This window comes from Rhinopithecus roxellana, chromosome 2 (genome assembly GCF_007565055.1).
Source record: "Rhinopithecus roxellana isolate Shanxi Qingling chromosome 2, ASM756505v1, whole genome shotgun sequence".
Taxonomy (NCBI): Eukaryota; Metazoa; Chordata; class Mammalia; order Primates; family Cercopithecidae; genus Rhinopithecus; species Rhinopithecus roxellana.
Window position 1 is genome coordinate 129895926 of NC_044550.1, and position 23661 is coordinate 129919586.

Sequence of the window (23661 nt, forward strand, 5' to 3'; positions counted from 1 at the left end):
AGGAAAAGGCCCTTTCCTGGGTGTATACCCAGTTCCTCCAGACAGAGCTGTGTCCAGAGCAGATTAGAAAAGGCTGGGGCAAGGGGACCCCATCCCAGGGTAACCTGACCCGCACGTGATGTGGAGGCAGGGCAAGAAAACTCATTCTTTAACATTGTTTCTCTAAAAGTAGACTTTTACATTTATTTATTTATTTATTTAACAGGATCTCAATGTGTCACCCAAGCTAGAGTGTGGTAGCACAGACGTAGCCCAAAGCACCTTCGACCTCCTGGGCTCAAGGGATTCTCCCACCTCAGCCTCCCGAGGAGCTAGGACTACAGGCACACCACCATACCTGAGTCATTCTTTAATTTTTTTTGTAGAGAAGTCCCCAGTTACGCTGTGCAGTTTTAAAAAGCACCTCAATGTGGCTGACCTTGGCAAAGATGGGGAGTGGGATTTGTGAGCTGTGAACTCACTGCCTACAGGGTGCCCCCACTGCTCTCTGCAATGCCTGGAGTGAAAGCCACAGGTCCCCCATCCCCAGTGAGCAATGCCCCAGAAAAGTGCTTCCTGCCGCCAGCAGCCTATTGCCCCCTGGCTGTGTTATGGCTGCCTAGATCCACCTACCCACCAAGGTTGGCCATGACGCCCACACTGCACCGCACGGCACCACACCCCTGCCATACTGGTGGCCTGCCCTGCTGGGACCCTCCCGAGGAGAGGGGCTGAATTCAGAGAGAGCAGGGACTTAGGGGAGCGTGTCACAAGCTTAAGGCCCCACCTGAGTGTTCCTGCCGTGGCAGGCTCGAGGGAGGGTGCTCACTGGGCCTCCTGGGCCTTTCTGCTCACAGCTGTCGAAGTCCTCACCCCAGAGGCTCAGCTAGAGGGGGTCAGAGGAGAGTGAAGGGACACTGAGGCTGGGGTGGGGTGTGGCTGGTCTCTTTTCCATGGCCCAGCCTTCTAAGAAGCAAAGGTTTCCTGCAGGGTGGGCTGAGGTAGCTTAGGTGGCAGGTCCCCAGGGGCAGGCCATGGAGGGAGTGGGAGCCCTCAGAGGGTCTGGGCAGCCTCACCCACAAACCTCCCTCATCTAGCCCAGGCAAGCCTGGCTGCGGCATCTACAGCTCAGCATCTGTGGATCTGCAGGTTTCATGGCTTCTGATCTGGTGTCCTCCAAGCCAGCAGCATCACTGTCTCTTCCTTTGCCCTGAATCATCAGGACCACACTGGCAGAGGAACGCACAGCCAGGCAGCCTTGCTGGTCTCCAGACATGCGGTGGGGGGAAGGTGACCCAGCCAGGACCCAGGGCAGGCTCCCGGGCAGTAACGGTCCTGGCCGTGCCAGAGGCTCATGCTCGCTTTGTTCTGGGAGGCCTGGTCTCCAGGGCCTGTTCTCAGCATTAGGGCTTCAAGCCAGATTTCCAAATTCCAAGTGACCTTTCTTCTGGCCTCCTTAGAGAGAGGCTCCTGCTGGCCTCTGTGTCCATGCACAGCCAGACTGGTCCCTACAGCAACCCCTAAAAGGACAGCCCAGCCAGGTGCGGTGGCTCACGCCTGTAATCCCAGCACTTTGGGAGGCTGAGGCGGGCGGATCACCTGAGGTCAGGAGTTCGAGACCAGCCTGGCCAACATGGTGAAACCCCATCTCAACTAAAAAAATACAAAAATTAGCCCGGCATGGTGGTGGGCGCCTGTAATCCCAGCTACTCAGGCGACTAAGGCAGGAGAGTCGCTTGAACCTGGGAGATGGAGATTGCAGTGAGCCAAGAGCGTGCCATTGCACTCCAGCCTGGACAACAAGAGCGAAACTCTGTCTCAAAAAAAAAAAAAAAAAACAGCCCATGTCAGGCCTCAGGTGGTGCAGCCAGCAGGGAGGTGGGGACATAGGCCCTGGGCTGATGCCATCCCTGGCCAGGGCCAGCATCACAGCCTCTTTCCCTAACTGTGCGGTTAAACCCACTCGCAGAACATGCCAGGTGCTTCTCCTGGAGATACCTCTGGAAGCCCCTGCCCTCCTCCTCTGTCCTTGTCCGGCCAGCCAGTGTCACCCTGGGGCTACCTGCATTGCGGCCTGGAAATTCCCCATGACGACAGTCTCTTGGGTTCAGCCCCTGCTTCCCAGGGCACCCCCAGCCAAGACTCCTCTGCATCCCCTGACTCTTCCTCCACTGAACACGTTCAGGGGTGTCCCCGGCTCTGAAATATCATGACTCATTCCTTGTGCTGAGCTGCCAGGGGGGCCCTGTCTGACCAGAAGACTGCATCCTTCAGTTCTAGGGTATTTCTCTCTCTTATCTTTCTGGAACTCCTGTTAATTGGGGTTTGGACCTTCAGGAATAGTTCCCTAATTTTCCTAGTGTTTTCCCCTACTTTCTACAGCTTCATCTTTTTCTACTCAGGGAGATTTCCTCAACTTTACCTTCCGTCTCCTGTTTATGTTTTTAGTTCTGCCGTTGTATTTTGGTTTCCACAAGCCCTCTCTTTCTCCAACCATTGCTTGTTCCTTGGATGCTGTAGCTCCTCTTCTCTTGCATGGCAGTGCCTGGTTTCTAGGCTTTTTCCTGCCTTGTGCATCGTTTTCTCCTGGTTCTTTTCTTATGGTTTCTATGTTTCATGTCAGAGGTTTCTCTAAAATGTCTGGTGACACCTGGCCTCCCCTTCTCTCTGCATCTTGGCCAGGAAGAGAGGTGGGGGGCAGATCAACATGGACCCTTTAGCACAGCCAGGATCGGCATCTCACTGAGGACCCTCCAGTGTCAGTGGTGGTTATGGGGGTCGTTTGTATTTTTTTAATCATTCTCCAGCCTGGAGGGTCCAGGTCTGGGGACTGCTACCTGGGGCTGTTCTAGCTTGTTGCAGGGTAGAGAAGAGGTACTCCCACTGTCCCCAACTTTGGTGGCCCTGCAAGCCCAACCTGGCCCCGAGCAGCTGGTCACTCGCGGAGCAAGAGGAGGGTGAGAAGGGCCCCCCTCTGCCCAGTGCTGCACTACTGTCCTGCGTAGTCCAGCCAGAGCCCAGGCCTGCGCCGCACCCAAGGATGACGGCCTTTGCTGACAGGCCCTGCCTCCTCTGAGGATAGTTTGGGGGCCACATATTGTCCTTAGAGCTGGTTCACAGGGTCCCAACCTCACCCTAGGCAGCTTCTCCAAGGTCACCTGGGAGGGGCTCTGGGCAAGCCTGTCCCCTGGAACTGCTGTACCTCTCGAGCGTTCAGCACCCCTGCGAGCCCTCCCCAGGGCCCTGTTCCCCCGTCGTCAGGATGGCGGTGTTGACCCCAGGGACCCCAGGCTCCTTCTTGCCTCAACCATGTGTGATGAGGTCACCCTCACCCAGGACCTTCTGCTCCCCAGCAGGGTCTGACGAAGAAACCGTCACCTTCCCGGGCAAAGCTGAGGGATGCTAAGAGGCTGGCTTGAGAGGTGCCTCTATTCTCTGCCATGGGCCCCTTGCAGGGGTGGATCACCCCATCCAGGAGGCATGGCTGTGGGGACTGAGGGGCACTCAGCTGGCTTGGGGTTGTGGTGATGGGGGGCCTGAGGGTGAACTCACCCAGGCCAGCCTGGGCTCCTGAGCTGCAGAGGCCTGCAGGAGACAGTACAGGACATGAACCTTGGGGTACCTGCCAGGGCCCTCACTCACATCCGGCACTCCCCACTGCTGCAGGTCCAGCACCCTAGCCAGGGCCCCCAGTCACATCCAGCCTCCCCACTGCTATAGGCCCAGCACCCTGGCAGACTCCTGTTGCTGCTGGGGAGGGTCCTGTCACCACATCCCAGGTCTGGAAGGTATAATCTGCACCATTTGTTCTTAGGCTCCTGCCCTGAGAAGATGGCCTACTATGGAAAATGCATTGAAACTGTGATCGAGAAACTCGACACATTTACACCCAAGAGGGACAACCCTGAGCAGTTCCTAGAGGCTGTGGCCACCTCCCTGCAGGTAGGGTCTGCCGGGGGCTCCTGGGAGGCTGCGCCAATGGCACCTATCATGCAGCTGTTCTCATTAACTGCATCAAATACCTTCCTAACAACTGCCTTCCTTCCAAACGGGGAGAAGCTGACAGTGTTTTCCACAGAGACCTGCTCTTTGTATAGGGAGGTGCTCCTGGTACCCAGAATGTGTGTCAGGCCAGGCTCTGGTGAAAAGAAGCCTTGGCCAGAACCCGGGATATGACATCCACACTGAGGTTCTATCCTCAGTTAACACAGACGAGAAGGGTCAGCCCTGGAGTGCCCCCATGCCCTACCCCCACTTTGGGGGGCATCTTATCTCAGGAAATGGGTCCTCCATCCCCCAGGGGCCCCAGGGCTGTGGCAGTGAGGGTGGGTGAGGCCACAGCTTGCGCTGTATTTGTGGTAACCGAGACTTGGGAATCACTGACCGGGTCTCCGACAGAGGCAGGGGCTGGCCTGGGCAGTGAGGCCCCTGGGGAACCGAGGGCTGCAGGCATCCATACACATCTCCTTCATCTTCCTACCCACACCTGGAAGAAGTCACAGGCCCACCTGGAGGCTGCCCAACTCTTGAGCTCCTGTCCTCCTGTCCCTGGGTTTTCCTTAGAGCTCCATCCTGGTCCTGGCAACCCCTGCAACCTTGGCAGCCCCGCCCCACTCAGGGGCCTCCCTGTCACCCAGTCTTGGCTCCCACCCCCAGGTGCTGATCTCACATCCACCACCTGTCAGTGGCAGGTGCCCAGGGAACAGGAGCTTGGATTGCAGGGCCCCTGCCTCCAGGAATGTGGGACGTGGCTCTGGATAGGGCCTCCAGAGGAAGCTGAGCCCACTGGGAGAAATCCTGGGGGGCTGTCTCATGGGCCATCACCGGCCCATCATTGCCCAGGAGCAGGGAGAGGGCACTCGCCCCCTGGAAGGAGGGCGCTCGTAGCAAGTGTGCTAATTCAGGCTGCCTGCCTGTCCTTGCAGGCCACAGCCTTCTGTGCTGCCGTGCTCTGGATGAACTTGGCCTGTGTGTGCCGCTTTCTGCGTGGTCCCTGGGGGCTGCCCTGGCCATGCCCCAGCTCCAGCCCCAGCCCTCACTACCTGCTCAGATGCACCTGTGCTGTTCCCCCAGGCCACAGTCTGAGCCTACCTTCCCTTGGGGTAGAATGAGGGGTTCACCCTTCATTAGTTACCCCTGGGGCAGCCTCAAGAAAGCCCAGAGGGTAGGTGGTGTGAGTAGGTTACAAAGGCTGCAGGGGTTGGGGCCAAAGCCTCTACCATAAGAGAAGGCCTGGGGCCCTGACACGTCCCTGCTCCCAGCTTCTGGAAGAGGCGTCTCCACCGGCGGGGGCCTGGCAGCCAGCAGGGAGTGGAGAAGGGAGCAGGGCCTGTGTGCAGAGCTACAGGCTTCCGTGGGCACCGCCTTCCCTCTGCTTCAGCACCCTCCGGCCCCCAGCTCTTTCCCTGAGCCTCTAAGCACTGCGGGGAAGTGACGCAAACAGCTGGGACCCAGATTCATCTACACTCCTCTTCCCAGCTGAAGGCCCCCGCATGACGGGCACACCCCTCATCCCACCAGCCCGCCCTCCCTACGCCCGTCCACAACAGACAATAGTGAAGGCCCTGGTGCCCTTGACCAGAAACCTGTCCTGGGAGCTGGCATCTGCAGCCTGGCCCACCCCACTGCCTGGGCCCACCTGCAGCCCAGCCCCTCTGTCCCGCCCAAGAGCAGCTCCAGCAGCTCCTCCTGTCTGTCCCCTCATTTCCCTCGGGATCTTTCCTGTCAGCCACCCGTGCTGCTACTTCTCTCATCCTAAAAACATTTGTTTAAAGTCCTCTGGGCCAGGCGCGGTGGCTCACACCTGTAATCCCAGCACTTTGGGAGGCCGAGGCGGGTGGATCATGAGGTCAGGAGATCCAGACCATCCTGGCTAACACAGTGAAACCCCGTCTCTACCAAAAATACAAAACATTAGCCGGTGAGGTGGCGGCGCCTGTAGTCCCAGCTACTTGGGAGGCTGAGGCAGGAGAATGGCGTGGACCCGGGAGGCGGAGCTTGCAGTGAGCCGAGATCCTCCCACCGCACTCCCGGCCCCACTGCACTCCAGCCTGGGCCACAGAGCGAGACTCCGTCTCAAAAAAAAAATAAAAACTAAAAGTAAAGCCCTCTGTACTCCTCTGCGGCTCCCGCGGTCCCCGCCTTCCAGACATCTAACAGACTCCTTGAAGTCCCTGCCATGAGCGGCAGCTCTTCCTCCATCCTCCTTCACGCCCCTCCCGGCACGCAGACTTCCCCAGCCCTCCATCCACAGCCGATCTGAGTCGCCCCCCTCCTCCTTGCTGCCAAATCCAGTGGTGCAGCCTCAGCTCCTCCGACCCAGCTGACCCCGCCCCCAGCTCCAGGGCCTTCCAATCAGCTTCCTGGGTACCCGCCCCCCCCCCCCCCCCCCAACCAGCCAGGCCTGCCTCTCACCCGGCAGCCACTCCTTCGCCGGCTGGGGCCTCCCCTGTCGGGTGTGCGGGGTGCTGCACACACTCCTGGTCCCCTCGCCTGCTGACAGCTCCTGCTCCTCCCTCATCCTTGACCTCTCCAGAGCCTGGACTCACATCTCCCTGGGTGTACAATGGGCACCTCCCGTGTGACCCGTCAGCAGGTGAATGAATTCATGTGACCTCCCCCGAAGCTGCTGATCCTGGTGTCCCCAGTTCAGCAGGCGGCCACTCCGTCTCCCCTTGCTTGAGTGGGAACCCTGGCGCCTCCTGGGCACCCGCATTCCTCTACCCCACATCTGTCCATCATCAGCTCTGCCTTCAACTCTGCTGTGCGTGCACTCTGCTCCAGCGGCACTGGTCTCCTAGTGTTTCTGGAACATTCCACGTGCTCCCCGCTGCACTAGCTGTTGCCTCCACCTGAGAAACTTTCCCCCTGACGCTCTCTTGGCCTGCGCAGCCACACAGCACCTTGGCAGGGAAAGGGGGTGTGTTTACCCCTTCCTCAAGCAGAAAGTGGTAAAGTTCATGCCTTTATTTCTTAATAATAACCATTACAGAAAAATGAGTTTGTTACAACAAATAGTTTGGGTTTGGGTTTGTTTTCTATAACCCACAGATTATTAATGGTAGATGAGACTAGACTTGCTACCTGGCAAGTCACAACGTGACGACCACAGGTGTGCGTTTCCACAGGGAGCCTGGCACACCGATAATACTAGCAAACTGGCAGAGGCAGACACAACGGATCATCCAGAGGGCTGCCCAGCATGGGCACAGATGCTCCCATTGGTGGCAAGGAGGCTTGTTCCTCAGAGGCACTGGTTTTTCAGATCCTTTCTTTTTTTTTTTTTTTTTTTTTTTTTTTTGAGACGGAGTCTCGCTCTGCCGCCCAGGCTGGAGTGCAGTGGCCCGATCTCAGCTCACTGCAAGCTCCGCCTCCCGGGTTCACGCCATTCTCCTGCCTCAGCCTCCCAAGTAGCTGGGACTACAGGCGCCCGCCACGTCGCCCGGCTAGTTTTTTGTATTTTTTAGTAGAGACGGGGTTTCACCATGTTAGCCAGGATGGTCTCGATCTCCTGACCTCGTGATCCGCCCGTCTCGGCCTTCTTTTTTTTTTTTTTGAGACAGAGACTCCCTCTGTCGCCCAGGCTGGAGTGCAGTGGCATGATGTCGGCTCACTGCAAGCTCTGCCTCCCAGGTTCACGCCATTCTCCTGTCTCAGCCTCCCGAGTAGCTGGGACTACAGGTGCCCGCCACCACGCCCAGCTAATTTTTTGTATTTTTAGTAGAGATGGGGTTTCACCGTGTTAGCCAGGATGGTCTCGATCTCCTGACCTTGTGATCCACCCGTCTTGGCCTCCCAAAGTGCTGGGATTACAGGTGTGAGACACCGTGCCCAGCCTTTTCAGATCCTTTGAAAAGCCCCTCCCGGCCGGGCGCGGTGGCTCAAGCCTGTAATCCCAGCACTTTGGGAGGCCGAGACGGGCGGATCACGAGGTCAGGAGATCGAGACCATCCTGGCTAATACGGTGAAACCCCGTCTCTACTAAAAAATACAAAAAACTAGCCGGGCGACGAGGCGGGCGCCTGTAGTCCCAGCTACTCGGGAGGCTGAGACAGGAGAATGGCGTGAACCCGGGAGGCGGAGCTTGCAGTGAGCTGAGAGCCGGCCACTGCACTCCAGCCTGGGCGGCAGAGCAAGACTCCGTCTCAAAAAAAAAAAAAAAAAAAAAAAAAAAAAAAAAAAAAAAAAAAAAAAAAAAAAAAGAAAAGCCCCTCCCAAGCCTGAGTGGAATGGTGCGTTGGATCCTGATTCAGTTTGGACAACTGGTTTTCCTCTCCAGGTGTCAAGAAATTGTTGCAACTCACTGATTTTCCTAGGCCAAGGCTCAAGACTGCCACTTGCCAGAAAATTACACAATACATAAACCAAATGGCAGACTCTGGACAGCAGACTGCGGTGAAAGGCAGTGTTTTGGGTTAAATTGTGCCCCCCCCCCCACCCCGCCAAAAGAAAAATACTAAGCCAGGCATGGTGGCACGTACCTAGTCCCAGTTACTAGGATGTCTGGGGAAGGAAGATCCACTTGAGTCTAGGAGTTCATGTCCAGTTTGGGCAATATAGCAGGATCCCATTTCTCTCCAAAAGAAAAAACATGAGCCAGGCATGGTGGCTCATGCCTGTAATCTCAGCACTTTGGGAAGCTGAGGTAGGAGGATTGCTTGAGTCCAGGAGTTAAAAGCTACAATGAGCTATGATTGCACCACTGCACTCCAGCCTGGGCAACAGAGTAAGATCCTAGCTCTTAAAAAAAATGTTGCAATTCTGCCGGGCGCGGTGGCTCAAGCCTGTAATCCCAGCACTTTGGGAGGCCGAGACGGGCGGATCACGAGGTCAGGAGATGGAGACCATCCCAACTAACACGGTGAAACCCCGTCTCTACTAAGAAATACAAAAAACTAGCCGGGCGAGGTGGCGGGCGCCTGTAATCCCAGCTACTCGGAGGCTGAGACAGGATAATGGCGTAAACCCAGGAGGCGGAGCTTGCAGTGAGCTGAGAACCGGCCACTGCACTCCAGCCCAGGTGACAGAGCGAGACTCCGTCTCAAAAAAAAAAAAAAAAAAAAAAAAATGTTGAAATTCTAACCCCTGGTTACCTATGAATATGACTTTTTTTTAGAAATACAGTCTGTGCAGATGTAATTAAATTAAGGATTTAGAGATGAGATCTGTTACAAGCCACCATGGGACTGACTAGCCACCTGTCCCTTTGCATCTTGGGTGCACCCAAGGTCAAGTCCAAGAAGACACAGGTTCTTGCTGTGAGAGTAATTGGTTCTCATGCTTTCAGTGTGGATTGCCAGTTGGCTCTCCATGGAGATCCACTGCTGCTCTCCTGGGCAGGTAGGGAGCACTTGTTCCCCCATACCCTCCCCAACCTCATGTGCAGGCAAAACTTGTTATCTCTGCCAGTCAAATAGGTGGGAAAAGTCACTTTATGTTTTTGGTTTTTTTAAATTTTTTGAGACACTCCCTCACCCAGGCTGCAGTGCAGCTCATGGCCACCTCCATCTCCCAGGTTCAAGCAATTCTGTGCCTCAGCCTCTCAAGTAGCTGGAATTACAGGCATGAGCCACCGCATCCAGCCATCATTTCTCTTGTTACATTTTCCTAAGTTTTGAAGCAATATGTATTTCACTTTGAACCATCTGTTCGGACCTGTATCTGTTAGGAAACTGTGTTTGGATCCAATAAAATCCAGAGAAGCAGTAACTTTAATCAATTAAAGGTATCTTTGCTCATATGAGAAGCAGTCTGCAGACAGGCAGTCTAGAGTGGCTTCAGCAGTTCCATGGTGCCCATGAGGAACTCATTCCATTCCCCTCCATGCAGCCAGCCTTAACACGTACTATTGCCTCATAGTCACTAAATGGCTGCCCTACCTCCAGCATTGCATCGATATCCCAAGTGAGGAGAGGGGAAAGGCAAACAGTATAAGGCATGTGCCAGCTGAATCTACCTTCCTTTCAAGGTGCTTTCTTGGAGGCCACACCTTGCAATTTGTCACTACATTTTACTGATTAAAACTGTCACATGGCTCTATCATCAAGGAGATTTGCAAAGTATGGTTTCAGCTGAACATATTACCATGCCCAGCAGGATGGCATTTTTTCTGTTAGGTGGGAAGGAGGGTAGAAGGGATGCTGTGTGGCCCTGCAGCCTCCTTTTCCTTTGCCTACTTTTCTTTTTTTTTTTTTTGAGGCGGAGTCTCGCTCTGTTGCCTGGACTGGAGTGCAGTGGCCGGATCTCAGCTCACTGCAAGCTCCGCCTCCCGGGTTTACGCCATTCTCCTGCCTCAGCCTCCCGAGTAGCTGGGACTACAGGCGCCCACCACCTCGCCTGGCTAGTTTTTGTATTTTTAGTAGAGACGGGGTTTCACCGTGTTAGCCAGGATGGTCTCGATCTCCTGACCTCGTGATCCGCCCGTCTCGGCCTCCCAAAGTGCTGGGATTACAGGCTTGAACCACCAAGCCCGGCCTCCTTTGCCTACTTTTCTAACTGACTTCAGGCTTTGCGTTACTGATGAGCAAGTATTGGTGACATGAATCACAAATCCTGTTGTTAATCAGCCTCCTGGCCCCGCACCCCTCCCCTGCACCCCCTCCCCGCAACCCACCCCGGCCTGGCCCTAGTCTAGTTCTTCCCCAACCCTGTGAGTCCAGCAGACAAGTGCACTTCTGGAGGTGCTGAGAGACCCCTGCAGTGATTGTGAATGCTGGACCCTTCACTATTGAGAGCCTGCTGCTGTCCCTGGTTGGGGACTGAGGAGCCCTGAACTTGACCAAGGCCCAAGATTTTATCACAGACTCAGAGACTCTTGGGCAGCCACAGGCCGGTCTCAGCGACTGAGGCTGGTTCCCCATTAGGAGCCCACTCCTGTGGCAAGGGCCTCCCCTGCCTCCTCTGAGAGAGAGAGCCCGCCCATCTCTGTTGGCCGGGTCAGAAGGACCTGGTCCAGGGCCCCTGAGGCATGTGTCACCCCTTGCCCCCACCCCCAGACCCCAGGCCCCTCTCTGTGAGTAGGCTGGACACCACGTGTCCTGGCGGCCGCCAGCCCAGCATTAGTGGCAAGGACCTGGCTGTGGGCCTGGCCCGGCCTGGCATGGACTGGGATGTCATTTATTATCTTCTCACTTGGCTCTGCAGCTTCCAGGACCCTCTGGCCCAGTGTGGCCCTGCCCAACCCCCCTTGCCTGGGGCTGATGGCATAGGGCTCAAGGCTCTGACCTTATTAAAAATGCATGCTCACACTTCCGAAACACAGACGTCATTGATGAGAAGTGGAGTCGCCGTTGCCTGAGCCGGGGAGGCCAGAGGAGGTTGTCAGCAGCGTCTCGCAAAGTCATCACCCTCAGCGGCCACGCTGACTCACTGCTCTCAGAAGGGTCTGTCCTGGCTCCTGGGCTCCTCTGACAAGATGTTGTCAGTTACGCTGGGGGAGGTCAGTGCCCTCGGTGTGGGTACAGCCTGGCAACTGCAGGAAACTGAGAGGGAAACTGAGGTGCCAGCCCCCAGCGGAGCCCCTCTTGGCAGCTCAGTGGGAGAGCCCTCACCCACCGAGCCCCTCTCCGTGCCCAGCCTCACTCACAGGATGCCACTGGGTCCCTGTGATCTATGTGGAGGCAGGGCATTCTCTTTCCTCTCTGGTGAGCGCCCAGGTGACCGTCTAGCCAGGAAAGGGACAGTAAACAAGCCACGCCGCGACTGGGACAGGCCATGTCCCACGAGGGCTGGTCAGGAGCACAGTCCTCCCAGCCGTGGGGTGATAGTGCCAGGAGGAGGTCGCAGGCAGAGGGAACAGCCAGTTCCCTGATGAGGAAACAGGAGGCCAGTGTGACTGGAAGAGAGCCAGGGCGGGCTGGGGACTCCGAGGGAGCTGGGCATGCCCATGCAGGGCCTTGCTGGCCACAGTAAGGAAGGACGCCTGAGGCGACATCCATCTGAGAAACCTCGTCCTGACTGCTGGGTCGAAAAGAGACTTGAGGGGAAGCAAGAGGAGAGGCAGGGAGAACAGCCGGGGTCCCCCAGCCGAGGGGCCAGGAAGAGAGACAGAGAGACACGCTGGGATCAGGGAACCGTGTTTACTGCGCTACGAGGTTGGCAGGGGCAAGCTTGGGTGGAGCCCAGGAGGCTGATTTCAGACGCACTCATGTGAGACGTCTGCCCCAGTATCCAGGAGAGGCCCAGCGGCAGCAGGATCGAAGTTTTTGAGTTCAGGGAGCGGTGCCAGCTGGGGTGTCCATTTGGCAATCAGAATGCTGTCAGCCTTGAAGCTGGCTGCGATCACTCAGAAAGTGGATAACGAACAAACGTCACCATAGGGGAACTGCACCCTGAGCCCCTCCAATATGTGGAGGCTGAGAAGACAAAGAGGCACCCACCATGGAATCCTAGAACAAAGGGCTGTCCCCGGGAGAACGTTGCTACCAGCTGGCATTCCAGGGGGAGTCCAGAAACCAGTCCTGGCACTCTCAGGAGAAAGGGATTTAAATTTAACATGGGGAACCTTGTGCTTTAAGCCGTTGCAAGGGCTGGAAGAACTCATGCTGAGTCAGTCCTGGCTCCCAGCTGGTCAGGGCACTGCAGGGAGCAGCTCCCCACCACATGGAGTGGGAGAGGCAGGGGCGAGCAGAAGGCTCTGGGAAGCCCAGCATCTACCACCCCTGGGGAGCTGAGGAAAAGAGGCGTCCCCCAACCTTGCCCCTGCCATTTCTCCCATAAGTGTGTATCTTGCTAGCAGAGCCCAGGCTGCACCCAGAACTCCAGAGGCAGAGCTGCTGAAGCATGTAGTTGTCAGGCCTCCAGCCCCTGCACTGCAAGGGCGACACTAGAAGGGGGTGGAAATGGCCCTATTTGCAGGGCAGTACCCAAAATGTTCTCGTTCACATGTGCGGAAACCGAGGCCCCGCAAGGTCATGTGGCGTGTCCAGAATGCTTCAGGTTAGCTCGTTACCCTGTTGTTATCTTAGTGTAAAAGCAACTGAAGGCCTAGGGGGGGCGGTGGCTCACACCTGTAATTCCAGCACTTTGGGAGGCAGGCGGATCACATGAGGTCAGGAATTTGAGACCAGCCTGGCCAAAATGGTGAAACCCCATCCCTACTAAAAATACAAAAAATTAGCCGGGCGTGGGTGGCTGCAGTCTGTAGTCCCAGCTACTCGGGAGGCTGAGGCAGGAAAATTGCTTGAACCCAGGAGGTGAAGGTTGCAGCAAGCTGAGATGGCGCCACTGCACTCCAGCCTGGGCAACAGAGCAAGACTCCATCGCAAAAAAAAAAAAAAAAAAAAGCAACTGAAGAAATCACAAAGGAAAAGATAGATTTGATCTAAAATAAAAGTAGGCCGGGCGCGGTGGCTCAAGCCTGTAATCCCAGCACTTTGGGAGGCCGAGACGGGCGGATCACGAGGTCAGGAGATCGAGACCATCCTGGCTAACATGGTGAAAGCCCGTCTCTACTAAAAAATACAAAAAAAAAACTAGCCGGGCGAGATGGCGGGCGCCTGTAGTCCCAGCTACTCGGGAGGCTGAGGCAGGAGAATGGCGTAAATCCGGGAGGCGGAGCTTGCAGTGAGCTGAGATCCAGCCACTGCACTCCAGCCTGGGCGACAGAGCGAGACTCCGTCTCAAAAAAAAAAAAAAAAAAAGTGAAATTCCAGCCTGGTGCGGTAGCTCATGCCTGTAATCCCAGCACTTTGGGAGACCAATGCGGGCAGATCGTGAGGTCAGGAGATCAAGACCATCCTGGCTAACACGGTGAAACCCCATCTCTACAAAAAATACAAAAAATTAGCTGGGCGTGGCAGCATGTGTCTGTAGTCCCAGCTACTCGGGAGGCTGAGGCAGGAGGATGGCATGAACCCGGGAGGCGGAGCTTGCAGTGAGCCAAGATCATGCCACTGCACTCCAGCCTGGGTGACAGAGAGAGACTCCGTCTTGGGGAAAAAAAAAAAAGAAAATGTTTACTGTGGTAAAATACACATGACATAAAAGGTACCACTGTAGCCAGTTTTCAGTGTAGAGTTCCCTGGGGTTAGGCACGTTCCCACTGTTGTGCATCCATCACTGCCCTCTATCTGCAGAAGCTTTTCACCTGAGCAAACTGAAGCTCTGTCTGCATTAGGCGACTCTCATGCCTGCCGGCCCCTGGCGCCCTCTGCTCTGCCTTGATGCGGTGGCCTGTTCTCATCAGCTGGAACCTCACAGTACTTGTCCCTTGTGTCATTCCTTGCACTGCCTCATCGTCTTTGTTTATTTCTGTCTCTGCCCCTACCTCACCTCGCCAACGCAGGAGAATCTGGGGACCAGTCCCTGAGTGGGGAGGCACTGCCAGCTGCCCTGGGGGCCCGACTAACTGGCCCTTAGCAGCCCTGGGGCTGCTCCACCCCTGCCTTTGCCCAAGTTTCCCACCCCCACCGCTGCCCTCTCCTCCTGGCCCAGCCAGGGCCCCCCACCGGCTATTTCTCTTCCAGGTTCTGAGTCCCCAGACACAGAGCTTTGTTTTGGAGGTGCTGTCTGGGTGCCTCGAGTACCGGAAGCTGCTGACCATCGTGGTGGATGCCTTCTACGTGGAGGATGGCCGACTCTGCCTGCGGGTTGACCACAGCCGCTTCATGGGTACGTGCCCGACTGGTCCCCAGGGCCAGGCCACAGAGACCGTTCACTCAGGCTCTCTGCGGAAAGGCCTGGCAGGCAGACGGCGGGTGGGCGGGGCCAGCTCCTCGTTCCTGCCCTTGCGCTAGAGACTTCCTGGCCCTTCGCCTCACTTGGTCCTCACGGGGCAGACCAGGACCTTGGAGACAGGGAACTAATGCCCCAGGGCAGACGGACCTGGCTCCGCCACCCCAGTTTAGGGCATCCAGCTCCCAAAGGCAGCCTGGACAACACGAGAGCCTTCCGTAGGCTGACCCCTAGCCACCACTGACCCCTAGCCACCACTGACCCCTAGCCACCACTGACCCCGAGGCCTGTGGACAAGATGGACCCTGTGGCTGCCGTCTGGACAGTCCTATGGGGGATTAAATACAACAGACTCGCTGCCTGGGCTTCCTGTAGCCTCTGACAGCTGTCTGCTTTCATGGGGCAGGACGACCATTGCAAGCCAGGTGGCCCGTGCTGCTCGGGGGAGATCAGGGCAGCCCTGAGACCCTGCACAGGGTCTTGCTGCCCCTGTCCAGGAAGGGAGAGGAGTGGGGCGAGCACTGTAGGGTACTAGGAAACTGAGCTGAGCTGCTGGTGCCAGTCCTGAGCTAGACTCCCGTCCCCGACCCCTTGCCACCCCGCTGGAGCCTTATGATGGGCAGTGCATCTAGGCTGCAGGCTAGGGGCCTGTTACAGTTCCTGCCTTGGAGGAAACTTGGGCCCAGGTTTATTCACGTTCTAGCTGGCTTGAGGTGACGACTGAGCTGCTCAGCATTGACAAACAAGTCCAAAATTATTTCATTTTTACCTGGGGAGCCTTTGCAAATTCTGAGAACTTATCAGATGGGATTATTTGACGAAGTGCTTTGAAACCACAAATGCATTGCACTCTAAGACAATGTTGTTTGTGGTCGCTTATCATTTTCAGGTGGGCGCTAGAGGGGTGGAGGTTTTCCTGTGGCTGTGTGCCCTGACATGGTGGAGGCCTTGGGCTCCAGTCCCACCATGCCCCTGGTACCCCTGTGATGTCCCTTAGCCACTGACAGGCCCCCTGTTTTCTAGTGATCTGCTACCTAGCCACATTCCTGCTGGAGGAACTCGGCTTCCAGCTGTTCTGTAACATCATCAAGTCCCAACCTGTGGATAAGATGTGCAAGGTGAACCGCCCCTACCTGCCCACCAGGCCACAAGGCCCACGGATGAGGTTCATCTGATCCTCGCCCACCTTTCACCATTCTGGTTGGTTTTAATGAAAGAAACTGGTGGTTTTCTTTTGTATTTCAAAGAAATAGCAAGCCAGCCATGCTGGTGCCTGTCTATAGTCCCACCTGCTCGGGAGGCTGAAGCGGAAGGACCACTTGAGTCCAGGAGTTTGAGGCTGCAGTGAGCAATGATTGAACCACTGCACTTGGGCCTGGGTGACAGAGCAAGACCTTGTCTCTAAAAATCAAAGAAACAACACCACCAAAAAAACCCCAATGCACACCGACTAGTGCGGGCAAATGCGCTTTTTTTTTTGACACGGAGTCTCACTCTGTCGCCCAGCCTGGAGTGCAGTGGCCGGATCTCAGCTCACTGCCAGCTCCGCCTCCCGGGTTCACGCCATTCTCCTGCTTCAGCCTCCCGAGTAGCTGGGACTACAGGCGCCCGCCACGTCGCCCGGCTAGTTTTTTTGTATTTTTTAGTAGAGACGGGGTTTCACCGTGTTAGCCAGGATGGTCTCGATCTCCTGACCTCGTGATCCGCCCGTCTCGGCCTCCCAAAGTGCTGGGATTACAGGCTTGAGCCACCGCGCCCAGCCGGCTTTTATCCTGGGGAAATCCGATTCCGCTCCTGGGGGGCCTCTTCTGACTTGTAACGGGCCCAGAACAGCTTCTCCTCCCTGTGCAGCTCCAGGGGTCCCAGGGAATTGGTTCAGGGTCAGTTCTGAGGATTGGCACCCCGAGGGGGAGCCTGCAGGAGCCCATGCCCCTGACTGCCTGGGGCCACTTGCATGGGAAGCTGGCACACACAGGCCTCTGGACCGTAAAGTCTGGGCCTGGGCCTGCTGCTCATGCTGGCTGCTGCCCACTCCCACTGACCGCTAGGTTTCCCCGGACACTCATCGTACCTGTTCTTGCTCCATTCTTACAATGACCCAGTGAGGTTGCTCCTACGTGGTACTCATCCCAGGGTTGCAGAAACTGGGGCACAGAGAGGATAAGTAATTTGCCCAACGTCACACAGCAAGAGGGTAGCACAGCCAATTCTCAGACTAGGCTTTTAGCCACTGGCTTGCTCCTCCTTACTCTGCGTAGAGGGGACAGTTTCAGCTGAGGAGAGCCACTCCCTGGAGAAGAGAGTGGGAAAGCCCCTGGGCCCAGACCTTCAAGGTCTCTCTTGAAGGAAGCAGCTAGTTCTTCAGGGGGTGTTCCAAGCCTGGAGAAGTGGGAGAGACCTGGAGTGGCAGAGCCCACCAGGATTGCAGCCCCAGAGGTCTGGGACCGGCGGCTCACAAAGTGCCTCGGCCACCTAACAGGTGAAGGGAGGGAGAGTGCAGCCCCGAGCCAGCACTGTATACGTCAATGACATGTTTTCCATCTACATGCAAATGTAAGTAATTCATGACGCATACACATTTGTATAGTTAGCTTAAGCAAGGTCTTCATTTTAATGAAAAAGCAGCAAAACTGATGGCATTTTCTGGGAGATACCTGGAGACTGAGCTGGGACCAGCTTCCCTGGAAACCAGAAACCAAACCCTGGAAACAAGCAGGCACTGATGTCTGCTCTTCTATTACAATCTTGATATTCTTTTTCTTTTTTTTTTTTTAAGACGGGGTCTCGCTCTGTTGCCCAGGCTGGAGTGCAGTGGTGCGATCTCAGTCACTGCAGCCTCTGCCTCCTGGGTTCAAGTGATTCTCCTGCCTCAGCCTCCCAAGTAGCTGGGATTACAGGCATGTGCCACCACGCCTGGCTAATTTTTGTGTTTTAGTAGAGACAGGGTTTCACCACGTGGGCCAGGCTGGTCTCAAACTCCTGACATCAGGTGACCCGCCTGCCTCAGCCTCCCAAAGTGCTGGGATTATAGGCGTGAGCCACCGCGCCCAGCTTATCTTGACATTCTTAATAATTGCTGAATAGGCGGGGCATGGTGGCTCATGCCTATAATCCCAAAACTTTGGGAGGCTAAAGCTGGGAGATTGCTTGATCCCAGGAGGTTGAGACCAGCCTGGGCAACATAGAAAAACCCCATCTCTACAAAAAAAAAAATGGTTTTTTTTTTTTGTTTTTGTTTTTTTTTGTTTTTTTGAGACGGAGTCTCACTCTATCACCCAGGCTGGAGTGCAGTGGTGCGATCTCGGCTCACTCAAGCTCTGCCTCCTGGATTCATGCCATTCTCCTGCCACAGCCTCCCAAGTAGCTGGGACTACAGGTGCCCGCCACCACACCTGGCTAATTTTTTGTACTTTTAATAGAGACAGGGTTTCACCACGTTAGCCAGGATGGTCTTGATCTCCTGACCTCGTGATCCACCCGTCTTGGCCTCCCAAAGTGCTGGGATTACAGGCGTGAGCCTCCGTGTCCGGCCAAATTTTTTTTTAAATTAGCCTGGCATGGTGGTGCTTACCTGTAATTCCAACCACTCAAGAGGTTGAAACAGGAGGATCACTTGAGCCCAGGAGTTTGAGGCTGCAATGAGCCGTGATTGTGCCACTGCACTCCAGCCTGGGTGACAGAGCAAGACCCCCTCCTAAATGATGATAATAATTATTATTATTATTGAGGCTGGGTGCGGTAATCCCAGCACTTTGGGAGGCTGAAGTGGGTAGATCACTTGAGGTCAGGAGTTCAAGACCAGCCTGACCAACATGGTGAAACACCGTCTCTATTAAAAATAGAAAAAAATTAGCCGGTCGTGGTGGCACACGCCTATAATCCCAGCTACTCAGGAGGCTGAGGCAGGAGAATCACTTGAACCTGGGAGGCGGAGGTTGCAGTGAGCTGAGATTGTACCACTGCACTCCAGCCTGGGTGACAGAGCGAGACCCCGACTTAAAAAAAAAAAAAGAAAAAAAATTACTGAACAAAGATCCATGTTTTGTCTTGCCCTGGGTCCCACAGTGGTGGAAGTGACCCTGGATCAATCTCAGCCTGCAGAGCCCCCAAAGCACCAGCCCAGGACAGAGTGCTCAGGGGCTGCTGCAGAGACTCCCTAGGAATTCGGGGCGCTGGCCGCACAGCACCCTTGGGCCCAGGGTGGTGCCCCCAACACTGGTGCCTGTGCACTTACCAGCTGAGAGAGCCTCTGGAGGCAGGTCCATGGGAACAGCCCACATACATCCCCAAGGGAACTGCCTGAGGGACTGCCTCCCTCCATCCCACACCCCATGCCCCGCTGGGCCATGCCCATCCCATTGGGGTCCTTCTTCCTACCTTGGGGCTCCAGGAAGAGGCCAGCCTGGGCCTTGAAGAAGGAGAGCAAGCTACTGGGATGCCACCCTGTGGGCTCTCCAGGGAAGCCCCTGGGCCACACCTTGGGTGCTGTCACCACCATGGTCAGGAGTGGTGGGCAGTGACACGGTGTGGCTCCCAGGAGGTAGCATTCCTCACTCTGCAGGGAGTAGCCCTGAGACACCTGTGGGGGGCTGATGGCCCCGCTGGCTCCAGGGAATCCACCAACTGGCAGAGGGGGATTCAGACCCACCGCAAAGCCCCACCCCAACTCCAGCAGGTTCTGGGTACGGCTGCCCCACCACACCCAGTGAGGATGGGGGCCTCACTACAGGGCTGTGTCCTGGTGGCAGCAGCCCAGCTGAGACGCTGAGTGTGGGGATGGGGTTTGGAGATGGAGGGATTGGGTGGGGGCAGGGACCAGTGCTGAGTCTGGGGCCGTCACCATGGAGCCCCAGACCCTCAGCTCCCCATCCAGCTGGCTTTCAGGAAGCTGACTGGACAAGGCCCTCCAAGCTGAGGATATGCTGCCAGCTTCTCAGGCACCCCTCTCCCAATGGCAGCCCACCCAGGGACCCCAGGGGCTGTGCTCCTACCAGCTGGAAGGGGAGCCAAGGTCCAGGCCTCCAGCACCAGCACCAGCACCAGCACCACGCATCAGAGCGCCAGGAGAGTTCCCTGGTGACAGTCCCAGAAGCACACCCTGCACGGTGGCCTTGGGGGCAGGGAGCCACTGGGGGTGCTGGGGGCCTCGGGGGCAGGGAGCTCACTGGGGGTGCTGGGGGCCTCGGGGGCAGGGAGCTCACTGGGGGTGCTGGTGGCTTTGCCCGGTGAGGGGTTGGGCCCACAGCTCTGGCCCCGTGACAGCCCCGCTCCACCCCAGTTCCTCAGGTTCTTCTTCAACCCTGTGCACCTGTGCTCGTGGATCAAGGACGAGTGGAGCCTCATCTACGAGCCAGCCCACGTGAAGGAGAACTGGATCGATCCCCTGATGAGGTGGGCTGGACGGGGTGCTCTGGGGGCCCTGATGGCATCTGTACCCCACTCCAGGTGCCTCCATGGGCACAGGAGCTCCACGTTCCCCTTCCTGCTCCCAGAAGCTCTACGAGGGTCAGTAATCACTCCGTGTTGGAATGAGAGCTTCGGAGAAGCCCAAGTCCCAGGCTGGCCCCACAGCCTCGGGGGGAGGAATGGACATGGACCAGCTGCCCACCCCAGCCTGGGCTCCCTCCATGCCAGGCCGCTGACACGTGGTGGGTGGCTGAGTGAATGGGGCAGAGCTGACCCTTCTGTGCTGGGGCCTACGTGCTGGCTGGGGCTGCGTTGGTGGCTCTAGTCCTGTGGGGACCCTGCAGGGCCCTTGGCCTCTCTGCAGATCCCAAGAGTGCAGAGTAGGGGTGGGGGTGGAGGAAGCTGAGGAAGCCACAGATCAGTTCCTGGTGGATTCTGGGGTCCAGATCTTTCTCAGGGTCCCCAGGGCTGCGTCCAGGCCTGCTGCCCTCATGCTGCCCTTGCTGCCTTCTCCTGCCTCCCCAGCAGGCCTGGGGCAAACTCCAGGGCAGGCCAGAACCCCCACGCAGAGGGGTCAGCACAGTCACTAGGGCCCTGCTTTGTGCTCCATGGAGAGGCCTGCTGGGGCCTGGGTACAGCTGAGGGGCCCCCCGGTTTTTTCCCTTCTGATAGGACTGAGGGGAGCCACTTTGTCTTCCTAAGGACACACAGACAGACTGTTTTGGCACAAGCAGACCACTTAGGTGCCAGCTGGGTGCAGAAGACCTGGAGGCACAGGGGAGATGGAAGCCCTTCCTGTGGGGAGAGGAGGCCCTGGAGATGTTCCTTTACCAAGGGGAAATCCCCAGTCCCAGCCAGCCCACTCGTGGCAATCAAGATAAACCTCCAAAGGAAGGAGTAGGAGCAGCCCTGCTGGTGCCCCTAACTTGCGCCCCAGGCTGGACTCACTGCCCACTCAGGGGCCCCCATGGCCTGGGCCTGCAGGGTTGCCTCTGGGAAGCTGCTCAGCTCAGTTCCTGTGAGCCCCTCTTCCTGCGCCACCACCCCTAGTCGGCTTCCTCTGCCTGCTCTAGGACCAGCCCCATCACAAACCTCCTGCCCCTCTCCCCCACCTGCCTCAAGCTGGGAGCACTGGGGCCTGGCCCTGGAGAGACCCCCAAGACCCCACTTGCTATGGGCCCTGGACCATGGCTCTTAAGGTGAGGCAGGGGTTATTTCAAGCCATGCCCTCTGCCGCCTGGGAGCCCACATGAGAGGACACTTGATAGGCTGGTGATGGCGGGCTGTGCCCATGCAGGTTATGGGACATGAAAGGGGGAGCCCCAGACTTGGGCGGCCTGGCAAGGCCCTTCCCAAACCCCTGCTCCAGAGCACCCCCACTCAGAGGCTGTACCAAGTACAACTGGGCTCCTGCCCCGCCTGACTCCACAGCTCCACTTCCAGGAGTCACCAACAGTGTAGTTCCAGAATGTTCCTTTCCAATCAGCTCCTTTTTCCACTGCTGGCTTCCATCTGCTCTGGCCCAGATTGGCATCCTGAGTCCTGGCGACTGCTTGTCCTCAGAGCCCTTGGATTCCTGCAGCAGGGCTGTGCCTGTCCTCCCAGCTCCCCACTCACCAGCATGGCCCAGTGCCTCTGGGCCTGTTTCCTGTATCTGTACAAGGGGACTGCGTCTGTATATGTTTCAGGGGTGTGGTTGACAGTGTGTGTGACTACAAGTAGAAGGCACTTCGCGAAGTGAGGCCATCCACCCCACTATCACCTCCACCCCAAGGTGGATCCAATCGCCTGGGGAGCCTTTTGGATCCTAAAGGCCATCGCCTTATTGAATAGCGTACGGAGTGACCATAAGAGGTGTTTCCACTTTTGCCTTCCAGATGGCAGCCAAAGGTCCAGGAGCTGATCAGCCACCTGGAGGGCATGTCTGCCAGTCAGTCCTCTCCTTTAAAGACCGAGGTCAAGGTCACAGAGCCCAAGGAATTCAACCTGACTGCCCCCAGGCCTCGCACCATTCCAGCACCTGAGCCAGTCCCGGTCGTGGCCAAGCCGAGACCAGTGAGTGTGAGCATTCTCAGCGGGCACCAGCTTGCAGGCATCAGGGTGGCCAGGCTGGGAGAGTGGACTGTGTGGGCCTGTGGGAGACTGGGCTCCCCGCAGGGCTGAGAGTGCACTGGACTAGACCAGGAACACTAACTGACCCCACCCCACCACCACTCCCCACAGAGAGGGAAGCCCAGCTGACCTGGAAACCACCCGGTGGGCTCCCACACTCCACACACTGTGGTCCTCTAAGTAGGTGTTGAGTGGAGCTGTCAGGCCATGGGGCTCCGACCTGTCTGGAGTTGGAGCTTAGAGCCCACTTTTAACTCTGGCGTAATGCAACACCCCCTCTCCATTAAGTATGACACGTAGATGACAGCATACTCTTTGGGCAGGCCTAGAGACTCTTCCTCTCTTTTTCTCTCCCCACTGCTGACTTATCAGTCAGGATGCTTTGTATTGCAAATAACAGAAAAATGCAGCTCAAACTGGCTTAGACAATAGAGCACGGGCTCTACTGAGTGAAGTAGGACAGGCTTCAGGCATACGTGACCAGGGTTCCAGCTCTGCTTCTCTGTGGCTCTCTGTCCTAGTCTCCTCCCTAAGTCTAATTCATCTTTGGGCTAACTTCCCTGATTATAGCAAAATATCCTCATTTGCCACCACCTATACCATCCAGGGCATGAGAGGACACCTGGGGCCAAGATTTCTTTAGAAAAGTCTGACTGGACCAGCTTAGGTCTCATGCCTGCCTTGAATTGATCACTGTGATCAGGAATATAACGTCCTGACTGGTCATGGGCTCTACCCCAAGCAATGGACTGAGCTTCCCAGAACCAACAGGTTCTGCAACAGGACTAAGGGACGTGTGTGAGGGGAAGGGGATGGCGCTGGGAGGCCCCAGAGTCCTGCCCCACTTCCGCTATCCTTCAGGTCTCATTCAAATCCCTCTTCCCAGAGAGGCTTTTCATGAATGCTTCAAACATGTCAGGTCCTTCACTTAGTTTCCTTCTCACTGATCCTGGCTCCTTTTCTTCACAGAATTGGAGTTTAGAGTTGTTTAGTAATTTGTGGACCTGCCTATTGACTGCCTTCTCCAGCAGACATCATCCATCTTATTTGTCCCATATTCTTTTTATTATTATTATTATTATCATTATTATTATTTGAGACAGAGTCTCGCTCTGTCACCCAGGCTGCAGTGCAGTGGCGCGATCTTGGCTCACTGCAACCTCTGCCTCCTGGGTTTAAGTGATTCTCCTGCCTCAGCCTCCCGAGTAGCTGGGATTACAGGTACCAGCCACCACGCCGGCTCATTTTTATATTTTTAGTAGAATTAGGGTTTTGTCACGTTGGCTGGGCTAGTCTCTAACTGACCTCAGGTGATTCACCCACCTCGGCCTCCCAAAGTGCTGGGATTACAGGTGTAAGCCACCGCACCTGGCCATTATTTCTCTTATATTCTCAATGCCTATCCTAGTCATGGCTCAAAGCAGAACCTCAGTAAATATCTGTTGGATGGATGGGTAGATGGATGGGTGGATGGATACATGGATGAATGGA

At 56.4% G+C, this 23661-nt stretch overlaps 1 protein-coding gene across 1 annotated transcript in view; it reads left to right on the top strand.

Annotated features, from left to right (window-relative positions):
* CFAP99 (cilia and flagella associated protein 99) overlaps positions 1-23661 on the top strand; it is a 45868-nt gene that overhangs the window by 4568 nt on the left and 17639 nt on the right. Inside the window, exons 2-6 of the mRNA XM_010384369.2 lie at positions 3794-3921; positions 14445-14589; positions 15676-15770; positions 19931-20043; positions 21936-22113. Coding sequence (XP_010382671.2) covers positions 3811-3921; positions 14445-14589; positions 15676-15770; positions 19931-20043; positions 21936-22113 — 642 coding nt within the window. The 5' untranslated portion in view covers positions 3794-3810. The remainder of the gene's footprint in view (positions 1-3793; positions 3922-14444; positions 14590-15675; positions 15771-19930; positions 20044-21935; positions 22114-23661) is intronic.